The 11879-nt window shown below is 34.3% G+C and overlaps 1 protein-coding gene across 2 annotated transcripts; it reads left to right on the forward strand.

Moving 5' to 3' along the window:
- Positions 1 to 1542: 1542 nt before the first annotated feature.
- On the forward strand, positions 1543 to 11385 carry LOC119639363 (mitogen-activated protein kinase kinase kinase 15). 2 transcript variants are annotated; one of them, XM_038036683.1, is made up of 11 exons: positions 1543 to 2121; positions 2236 to 2325; positions 2584 to 2778; positions 6599 to 6759; positions 6823 to 7717; positions 7808 to 8149; positions 8224 to 8424; positions 8485 to 9086; positions 9156 to 9281; positions 9444 to 10619; positions 10980 to 11385. In XM_038036683.1, exons 1-11 carry the CDS (start codon positions 2005 to 2007, stop codon positions 11218 to 11220), a joined length of 4146 nt encoding a protein of 1381 aa, XP_037892611.1. In that variant the 5' UTR covers positions 1543 to 2004; the 3' UTR covers positions 11221 to 11385. The 2 variants fall into 2 exon arrangements, with proteins under 2 accessions (XP_037892611.1, XP_037892613.1); XM_038036685.1 differs by having other exon boundaries at positions 2240 to 2325.
- The last annotated feature ends 494 nt before the right edge of the window (positions 11386 to 11879 follow it).

Below are 11879 nucleotides of genomic sequence, written 5' to 3' on the forward strand. Positions count from 1 at the left end.
CCTCTTATTAATTTAATGCGCGAAATTATTAAAAAATAATAATTTGCTTACACTAAAAAAAAGTAATACAAAAATATGAAGAAAACAAAATTCTACTCTCAGTAAAGCCGATATGCACAAGAAAGTAAATCTTACTCTCAGAAAATAGAATTTTACTCTCAGGAAAGTCAAAAGAGGCATTCACAAGAAATGTATCAGAAAGTAAATGTTACTATCAGAAAAATTTTGAAGAGAAGAAGCAATTAAATACATCTAGAAAATGCTTCATATTATAAACAACTGTTAAAAGGCGGTAATTCTCTCTCCATTGCTCCCCCTCTCTCTCTCTCTCTTACGGCTTTTTAGACAAATTTTACAATGACAAGAAACCTTCTCTCAGAGCAATTTTTAAGATTTTACAATACAGAAAGATGTTTTTTTACTCAAAGTGTATGTTGTTTACTTTAATACAACAAGCGAACTTAACGCTGCCAGACTGTTGATAATATGACCGTGGGAAAATTTCAAAAGTAAGACGATACTCAAATATGTTGCTGTAAAAGTAATACCGCGTATATCTTGTTGCTGTAAAAGTAGAATTGTGTGTATTCTGTTGTTCTCATTCTTGCTTGCATTTGCCATTTAAAATCTTATTAAACATTCTTAAACAGCCATGCATGTGCTATTATTGCCAATAGTATCAGAGGTGGCCACGAATTGCTGAGATTTTTTTTGTAGACAATTCAGAAATTTCTATAATTCCAAGAGCATTCCAACTCGAATTTATTTTTCACAAATATGGTATAATATTGATATTGATTAACGTTTCCTATGCATATGTAGACGGTTGTTGGGTTCCCAAGCACAACGTCAAGACCCATCAATCATCAATCGTTCGCAAGTACCAGGATATTTTCCCTATACCTCGAGAACATTTGCGGGGTCACGTAAAGCTATGAAGTCCCTTTTTCTTGTGTACTTGTCGACAAATCAGACGCCCCATGAAGTAATAGAATTTAAATAGACGAATCTTACGAAAAAATTCTCAACTGCGCCGGAATGAAAAAAAAATTTAAAGTTGGTAGATAAATATGATTTATTGCTCCTCTCAAATAGGTGCGCATACTACGATTTTTCCCACAATTTTTCTCATATATTTTAAAAATTATTCGCTTGAGTGACCGGTATTGATATCGCAAAAGTTCAAAATTTCTTGTATTTCTCTATGATGTAATTGGTGTAATATATCGTATATCATATAACAACTCAATCATCGCGGATTGAATTCTCAAGTGCAGTAGAGTCTTCAACGCAGGTGACTATACGATCTAAGTTATCTGACAGCCTTTAAATCAATACTTTGCAAATTTATTTAGAAAATATATATCCAATATATATATAAATAGTTTTTATAACATTACATGATTTTTTGTCGATGGTTTCAGTTGCTAGAAGTTATGCTTCGTTTTGATAATAATAACAATAATACAATTATATTTTACCGTTCAATTTTTTCCGATATATAAAAATATGAATATTTTCAAACGCATTACTTTCAAATTGTTTCATTTTCATCGCATTCGCTTTCTGTGAAGCCATTTGTTATTTTCTTAACAGACAGATCTTACAACTGTTTGTGAAAAATTGACATTTTACAGGTGCTTAGAGAAAGAGAGCAAGATTTACATAGTTTTCAGTTTTCTTGCAAAAAGAAATTTTCTAAAACAGAAAATTTTAAAAGGAATTATGTTAATTACTATTTTTTAACGCACAAATTAATTAACAACTTAGTGCTAAATAAAAGTGATAATGTGTTTTTATAAAAATTTTAGAAAATTCTCGTTAAACTTTTAGAAAATTTTTTCTTGCTTAAATCAACTAAAAATTATCCAAATTACATATTATATATTTTTACGGGCTAGTAAAAGTGGTAATTGTGATGCTGGAGGAAGAAGTGGAAGAAAAGATTCTTACCGTGAATATTTGCGCATACATACGTCTCATTAAAGAAGAACAGCAACAATTATGGCAAATAATACTGCGGTCGCCAAATCACAACAGCAGCAGCAACAACAACAACAACTACATCAATGGAATGCTCAACAATTAACATTAACAGTGGTAGGCGTAATAGATACCCAGGTAAAGTTTCATTGCCGTGATTATGCCAAAAGTGCGACAACAAAACACACAGGCCTAGAAACTAATAATAATGGATATAAATAAATAAAAATACGATTTTCTTTATCTATAAAGATAGGTGAGCATTTGCAAGATCGTGAAAATGCTTTAGAAGAAATACAACAAGCCGTACAATCAGTTGGAGCAAATTTTCAACGTGTGCAAGTATGTGATACTTTTCTTTATTTTATTTTAAATTTTTTTCGTATTCCAAACTCCCACATCAAAAGCGCGATATATAATCAATTAGTCCAAAGTGAGACCAGTCCTCTTGTTGGGTTGATTAAAGTATTAAAGCAATTCGGAAGATATTATCGCGTATACGCAGTAGAACGCGTAACTCGGAATTATGCTTAAACTGTTGTTGAGGAGGATAAAATGAAAAGATGAGAAAAATAAAGGAAATTTTTTTACTTTTTTTAGTTCGACAAGTTGGATTTTGGCGAAACGAAAAAATTGGAAACGTTTTATAATGCCGATGTCGCCATTATTGATTTAAGCATCCAAACGCAACAACGTTCGTTATCGTATCATTTAGGCGTTAGAGAATCATTTAATATGAAAGAAAATATCTTAATCTACAACGATGTTCATTCAAAACAAACGTTAAGTTTAAAGGTAAGTGAACGGCATCGTAGATTGACATGAATTAATTAATTGATAAGAGTGTAAAGTTAGCTTACTTCATTCATCTTTTAATGGTTGCAAATGCGTGCGCGCGTGTGTGTGTGTGTGCATGTTTCCATATGTCTATATTTATTCAAAGTGTGGCTGTAGGTTGATGCTGCTGTAGATTTTGTTTTGTTGTTACGATTTCCGCTTTTCTTTTGCTCTAAAATTTACATTAAATGCATTTTATTATAAGCACAAATCTACATACGCACAATTTATGTGTGTTCTTTAGCTTTTCGGCTGATTAGACAATCACTTTGTTGTTTATCAATTTTAATATGTATTTTTAATGTTGCTTTTTTTGCTAAAATATAGACAACAGAGTTGAGAGTTTGAGAATTGTATTAATATAGGCATACAGAGCTTAACAGAGATTCGATTTTTGTAATTGCTAGCAGAGATTAGAGTTTTGTCGTTTGTAACAGAGATTCGATTTTTGTCAGTTTTAGCAGAGATTGGATTTTTGTCATTTTGAACAAAGATTGGCCTTTTCTCGAACCTTTGCCTGATAAGACTTAAGACAAACGTAAAGCTAACGTTAGCTATAACTAACAAAAGCCGAGAGACATCAGTAATCTCACAAACAGGATTTCAACATATTCATCTTTCCTGTCGTTCCCTTCCCATATCAATTGTCTTAGCAATGAAGTATATTGATCTTGTCATTTCGTTTGTAAAGCATTACTCGATTCGCTGTTTGATTTATCATCTTATGATTGCTTTTGCAGTCCATTCTCTTTCTGTGAAGATCTCAAGGAAGATGCTAAACGTAAGTTTGGTTTTTGTATCTTGATTTTCGAATCCTCGCATCTCCACTCAAGGGATGTCCCTATTGACGTGAAGCGAGCGATAAGAAGGTGGTGGCCGCAACCTAGCACTTGCCTCTTTAAAACTTGCACCAAAAAAATTTACACCAAAAAACTTTACAAAGTCTTTTACGGTCTTCTTAATATCGTGCGTGAAAATCGAAAAATTAACCCAAATTCTTATTTTGAAAATCACTATCAAAAGTGATCGGAAGCACTCCTTATAACTAAGAAAAGAAACTAATGATATAAAAATTGTTTATGTTAAATAAAGAAAAAAGTCGCCCAATAATTTAAAATAATTATCAAAGAAATATAAAAACAATAAAATAACAAATAGGAGACACCTTAATATATTTTTATTCCACAAGTTGACCGCCCAGTTCCCATAAATTCCCCAAGTTCGCCGCCCAGATTCCACAACATAGCAAGAGACGAACAAGTTTTAATTTATAAACAACTATTTGGTTGCATCTCGGTTTATTTTGAATTTATAAACAACCATTTGGTTGCGTCTCGATTTATTTTCAATTTATAAACACAACTATTTGGTTGCGCAATACCATAATCAGCTGTTTTCCTAAGAAAAAATATTAAATTATTTGTATATGTTCAATTATTGCAAACTTAAACGTCAATAGTACCCATCAGACATCCCATAAAATATTTGTTAACACACTTTTAATAAACAATACTCAAGATAAGTAGGAATTAAAGCAAAGCCTGCAAATAATTTGAAATTTTCTCAGTAATAGAATCGAATTGAAATTTGTTTCAGATATTTGCCGGGACTTTATGGGGAAAATAACGATGTCAATGATTGGTTGATATCGAAATTTTTAAATTTGATTTGTCGGTCTGTCTTATCATATGCAGCACCCATAGCGTAGGGTATATCTGCAGCGTTAGCAAAAATGAAATTTACTTTGATTTTTTATACCATCCCAGTGACTTTATTGTGAGTTCTGATTGCCATGATTGCGTTTTCATCTGAATATTTCAAGTTAATAATTGGTTTGCAATTAAACGGTATCAAAACTTCGTTATATTCGTTTAAAAACGCTATTCGCCCACACACATAGGTAAATTGCTATGTGTGGGTTTTATTGTTTATTTTCTCTTTCCGTGCAAGAGCCCCCGCCCTCCTCTTAAACTTTTGCGAGCCTAATTAAACTGGTTTTATACGGTTAGCTAACGTGTGCGCCTTCTCGAGTGTCTTCTCTCTGTTGTTTGTATTATATTGTTGCGTGTTTTTTTTGGTTTTTTATGTTTTTTGCTTTTGTTTGTTTTTGTCTTTCATAAATATTTTGTTTTGCTCGTTATTTTTAGTTTTGTTTACATTTTCTGTTTTCACCGCAATTATACAAGTTTTTAGACTAATGTGTTCAGCGCAGTTTTGAAGTTTTTATAGCAAGCAGCGAATACGATGCCACTCACTAAATCAAAATAAAATTTATTTCTCTCTTGACAGAAAGTTGTAAGTTCTACGGGTACAAATCATTGTAAGAATCTTTGTATATATGATGTCTCTTTGTCCGTCCATTCGTTAAGTATTGAAGCATTTAGGATAGTAAATATTGAAAAATTTTGAAAACAGGGATGATCTGCCCTGATGTAGGCCACGATCCACCATTAAACATCTTACATCACCCTACAGTTATTCATATAACGCCTTTTTCAATTAAGGTATTGTATTGAAAGGCGTCGAAAAAGCGGTTCGATTCCAAGCACTTTCAATAGTATTCCTCCTTGGGTCGAAACACATCGGGACACCAAATGTCATCGAAATATCTTCAAAATTGCAACCTGTAGGTCGAACATAAAAAAAATAAGACATATAGACGGAAGGGGAAGCATGTACACAAATAAATTTTGAGGATTTTTTTTTTGTAACCTTCAGGCCTTTGCAAAGAAATTGATAAAATCTGTTTTATTCAAAGCATTGTCCATCGGTAGCTGGTGGTTTTTTCCCATTTTTCAGGCAGTTTTCGAATTCCATCTTCAAAAGAAGCCCGTCTTTAACGGTTTAACGCTTTGAAAATTCGGAAAAACTATAGGTCATCTATAGAAGGGGTGTGTTAAGCGATGGAAGTAATATCTACTGATAACAGCGTGAAGGTTAAGACAATTCACGTTAGAATTGCAAACATTTCCTAAGCAAATTTTGCTCAGTAGGGACGAACTCCTTCTTATTAAGAACTCACGATATCTTGACTTTTAATATCAATTGCATCAACCACGCCCCTCATCAAAGATATTCAAATTCATCAGTGATGTTATAGGTTAGCCTACTTGATCTGCTTCTTCCTCTTTATCATGATTATTTCATTTTTGGATACTGTAGCGAATGGATTGTTCATCCGTCTTAAGGGTTTAGTGGCGCTGTCCTTTGAATTAACCAGAGAGCAAATTTCATTTTACTAGCACAAAACTACACTATAAGGGATTATGTTGTGTACGCTTTAGCGTCATCGTTTACACACTTGCGTAAACCTTAACAACATCACTTTCACATGGCGAAGTCGCAGTAGGGTACTAACTACAATCACTTTTAACGAACCGGATCGAACCGAAGTAATTTGTACTTCCACACACCTGAAAACACATCAGATGGACAGACGGACAGACAATCTTAAATCGAATCAAAAAGCGCTTTTGAATCGATTGGTATCGATTGGAAAGGCGAAGAACTCGCATTCTATCATATACACACCATACATGGTGGAAATAAGGTAAAGAGTACATGTACAAGAACTTCAATGTGAGGATAGGCGCGAAAAATTAACTTATCGCCTATAAGAAACATTGAATCGAAAGTTAAATATAAACATCACGTCTTACGGCGAATTAAAAGCGTAAAAGTTATTTTATTTGTTAATAGCTTCTAAGATGGCCATTATAAGTAAGACACTTCTAACAAAGTCCATTGAACTTTTACTTAAGATTTCATTTCTTTTCAGCTTTCTTTTCCAAATTACACGTTTCTTTCGTATAAATACAATACGGAGTATAGTGTTTGTAATCTGACTAATTTCAATAAAGAATTACCAGCCGATACAAAGATACCTACGCTGCAGACCCGCTTAAAACGCTTACTACAAGATGTGGAAATTCAATCCAAGTATGTATATAAATTTGAACAGATTTTCTTCTTCTTTCATATTAAACGAATTGTATTCTTTAGAGCTCATATGCGCGAGAAATTCTTAACCGATTTAAGGCAAGCCCGTGAAACTTATGCGACCAATACGAAGAAGTTACAAAACATTTTACATGAAATGCGTAAACGTTTAGATGATGGTCACGTTTTATCGGGCGAAGTTGTGCACAGTTTTATGTATTCATTACGCGATGTCCAGGACTATGACAGCATGGTTTGTTTAGTTAATGATCTAAAGAATATACCGAATACGCGTAAATATGTGGAAACGGGGAATATGAGTTTTTTGTACGCGTTCGCTTTGAATCGTCGCAATCGTAAAGGTGATCGTGAGAGAGCATTGGAATCCTCGCTTAAAGCTTTGGAACGCAAAGAAAATCATTTTCCTGATATGTTATGTCTTTGCGGTCGCATATATAAAGACATATTCGTTGAATCGGATTATACCGATATGAATAGTTTGAAAAACGCTATAAAATGGTATCGCCAGAGCTTTGAAGTGCAACCCAATGAATATGCGGGTATTAATTTAGCCACGTTGCTGGTGATCGATGGTAAAGAGTTTGCGAACACCGAGGAATTGCAACATATCGGCATGACTTTGAATAACCTAATAGGGAAAAAGGGTAGTTTGTCATCTTTAACGGAATATTGGGATGTGGCAACATTCTTTGAAATATCTGTACTCGCCGAAGATTACGCTAAAGCGATTAAAGCCGCCGAATGCATGTTTAAATTGAAGCCACCCAATTGGTATCTGAAATCGACTATAGGTAATATAAGTCTGATTCATCGGTTCCGTAAGAAGGCCGATGATCATCAACCCACCATAGAAGAGCAAATATTTCAATTTTGGATGGATTTCTTTCTGGATGCCACCGATAGTAGTAAAATCAGTAGTATACGCTTTCCAATATTGGTAAGTCGTATTAAGGCAGCCGCTTTAACAGATAAAATGTAAAAATTTTTTTTTTTTTTTTTTGTTCTTTGAATCTCGTTTCTCGTAAAGATTTTGGAACCGCAAAAAATCTATATGCCTAGTTATGTTAATATTAATATGGATGCCGAAGAGAAGTCCATACAAATTGTTAATATATGTTTAGCTCATTCGAAACACGAATGCAAAAAAGTTCATGATTTTGTTTTCACTGCCTCGCAGATCAAATCTGTAAGCCTATATAAACGGGATGATCGTTGCGCCTATCTTTATGTTCATCATAATTCAGATGATTTTCAAATTTACTTCCCTTCGACGGAATGTCGTCAGCGTTTCTATGAATTGATATTGGAAATGGCTGCCGACCAGGAGGTGTTCGTTAATCTAAGCGAAGAAGAACTGCCACAGATTGAGGTAATTTAAGAAAATCTTCATTTTATTGTTATTATGAAATTTTTTTTTATGTACATATATATGTATGTTTTTAGTATGAATATGATTACGATGATCAAAATCGGCAGATTGTATTGGGTAAGGGCACGTACGGAACAGTTTATGCTGCTCGGGATAAACAGACTCAGGTGCGAATAGCTATAAAAGAAGTTCCCGAAAAGAATTCGCAAGATGTTCAACCTTTACATGAAGAAATCAAATTGCACTCACAGCTACGGCATCGTAACATTGTAAGGGTAAGTTTTAGGAGTTTGTTAATACACTCTCTGTTATTGGTAAAGAAGTTTTCATTTTAGTATCTCGGCTCGCTCTCAGAAGATGGCTTTTTCAAAATTTTCATGGAGCAAGTACCCGGTGGTTCCTTATCCGATCTGCTCGAAAAGAAATGGGGTCCTCTTAAGGACAATGAATCGACCATAGCTTTTTATTCTAAACAAATTTTAGAAGGTCTTAAGTACCTGCACGAACAAAAAATAGTTCATCGCGATATTAAGGGTGATAACGTTTTGGTTAACACTTACAGCGGCGTAGTGAAAATATCTGATTTCGGTACATCGAAACGTTTAGCTGGAATTAATCCTATGGTTTCCACATTTACCGGCACGTTACAGTATATGGCTCCTGAAGTGATTGATCTTGGTTTTCGTGGTTACGGTCCGGCTGCTGATATTTGGTCTTTTGGTTGCACCAATGTTGAAATGGCTACCGGTAAAAGACCATTTGTCGAATTGGGTTCAGCTCAAGCGGCTATGTTTAAAGTAGGATATTATAAAACACATCCAACTATACCGGATGAATTATCATCTGCAGCGAAAAATTTCATTCTACGTTGTTTCACAATCGAAGAATCGGAGAGACCCACAGCTGCTCAGCTGTTAGAAGATCCATTTCTATCTGAGTAAGTTTCATAAAAGATAAGCATTACGCCTGAATGAGAGAAATTAGAAAAGTGTTTGCATCTTTTCAGCAAACATCGTAAGCTAAGACTTGGACCGCCGACTAGTTCGGATTTTGGTCGCAGTATTTCAGTGCCAGCTGATCGCTTAGTAACTAAATCCCGTAGCAATAATACACCGACCACACCCGAAATCGAGTAAGTCAAATTTTATTAATTCAGCCAAGAGTTTTACAGCAAAATATAAATAATAAATCGAATAGTGATTGTAAGTTAGGCTTACGTTGAAATGCATAAGGATCTTTAACGTTTCCAAGTGAAGTGATTACTTTTTTAATATTGATTTCGTTTATTTTGCAGAGGACCACATTCGACATCAGTGGATATTGAAAATCTACCCAGTCATCAGTCATTCAATATGGAACGACGGAACTCATCAGGTACTTTACTTTCGCCCGAAATTGAAGTTTCTACCCCATCGCTGCGGACTAGTGCAAGTTCCGAAACAAGTGAAACCAATGATTTTTACCACTTGAAAAAGGAATCTCAGCGTCGCACTACGCTGTCGAAAGTTCTAACCACAGATGAATGTAAAATTTGTGAAATTTGGTTGGAGAAATTGCAAAACGAGCATAATAATATCGTAGCGATAACTAAAACTGATTTACAAAAACTTTTGCATGGTATACGTGAATATATAATGAATGAAAAGGAAAAGCACTTGGAGGCATGCATTAATAGTTTAAAGGAACAATTGAATTACGATGCAGCTGCATTGGATCATTTACATTTGGCTTTATATTCATTTCAAGATGCCGTTATATCGGTATTAAGAATGCATTCAATTAAACCTCATTGGATGTTTGCTTTAGATAATTTGGTTAAGCAGGCGGTACAAGCGTGCGTAATGATTTTATCGCCAGAATTGGGAGCAAATTTATTGGGCAAAGATGCCTCGCTGATAGACGATGAAAGTGTGCACAATCAACAACAAACCTCTACGGACAGTCAAGAGAAGGTTGGCGTTTACGGGGAAAGCGGTGGTGTTGCGGGCGGTAGTGGTGCGATTATTGGCGGCGGTCAAAGTGCTAGCACTAGTGCTGCGACTAATGATGAAGATAGCAATTCCAGCTTTAATGCCACCGAATGCGTAAAACTCTTGAAGGATATACGCGAATCGAATCGGAAATTTCATCATCAACATTTGGAACATCAAAAGCAAAGCCTAAAAACTTTGCAAAATATCAACAGAGAATTGACAGACTTTTATGTATGTCGCAAGCGCACGAAACGCATTAAATTTAGAGCAATAAAAAATAAAAAATCAAATCGTCTTTATAAGTTGAAAATGGAAAGGCGATCGAGATCGTTAAGCAATTGCAATGGTTTAGAAGAAGTGGATGAACAACTTGAAGAGTGGCTAACGCAACATGATATTGATGAGATATCTAAGAGTATTATACTGAATGAAGGCTTCTCTTACGACGATTTCATCTACAATATGGAAAAATTAGATTTAATGCGTTTGGAATTGAGGTTAGTTTCGATCCAATCGAATTATATTCTTAGCGAAATTCTATATTTTTTGGATGGAAACGCATCGTAAACGCGTGTGTATGTAGAAAATGCTGTAAGTAGTAGTATGAGTCAAAACTAATTAACGAAAGATCGCGATTTCCGCAAGGGCAGCTAATCATTGCTAATATCTGTGAAATCAAGGGTTTTCAAGGGCACGTTGAAATTGGCAAATATCAGACATAATCTTTGATATCAAGCGATCATGTATCTTGAAATATTTTGATTTTGAGATTTTCCAAATTTTCGCTAAGAATTTTCGTATTCGAACTTGTTATGTTGGCTTTATTAATGAAAAGATTCTTATTTCTTCTCCTTTAGGCTGGGCGTTGAAGTACGTTTATGGTGTTTAATTACTCAACAACGGTCTAGAAATCTAACTGTAAACTCAAACAGCACTAATAACGATTTAGTGAACATCAATTGTAATAATTTAAATAATAACAACAATAACAATAGTCCTTTAAATCCAGTGGCCTTAAATCATAGAAATCACTTTAGCTGCCAGAGACGTAGTAGTCAACGACGTTGTGACAGTGAATATGATTCATGTAGTGAATAAGTAAAAAAAGTTTTCATGTTAAAAAAGCTCTCCTTCCTAGTGTTCGTTCGTTAAATAAAAAATTAAAAATTTGTTATTATTGTTAATTGAAAATTGTTTCTTCCTCATACGTGATGTCTAACTTAGTATTTTAAGGCTTTTTATACTATATAATATTTGTATGCTCTTACCTTAGTTAACAGTTAAGATAAAAGTTAAATAAATAATTTTTCGATTTTGATTTTGCTAAAAGAGCTCAAACAAATGGCCTCTAACTGTTTAATTAAAAGTAACAATACCGAAGTAGAAAATGGGTGTGGACCATTTTCTCGTTTACTGGTTTGTGTCGAGGCCTTTCTAAGCCCCGCTTAGATAGAACATAATCTGAAAGGAGAAACAGCTGTAGAATGTATAGAAAATAATTCCTTAGAAAAGTCTGAGGAGGCAGCGCAACAAATGTTCTGGAAAGTTATATTACACCGTCTGCACGATGTTCTGGACAACACTGGTTCTTTGCTTTCATATGGGAATCCAAAGTACTTTTTTGCGCATTTTATTACTCTCCGATGCTTCCAAATTTAGAGTCGCAATTGTAATCAAACGAACAAATTCGCACTCGCTCTTTTATTACTTTCCGATGCTTCCAAATTCAGAGTCGCAATTGTAATCAAACAAGAACA

Source organism: Glossina fuscipes, unplaced genomic scaffold (genome assembly GCF_014805625.2).
Source record: "Glossina fuscipes isolate IAEA_lab_2018 unplaced genomic scaffold, Yale_Gfus_2 112, whole genome shotgun sequence".
In the NCBI taxonomy this organism is placed as follows: domain Eukaryota; kingdom Metazoa; phylum Arthropoda; class Insecta; order Diptera; family Glossinidae; genus Glossina; species Glossina fuscipes.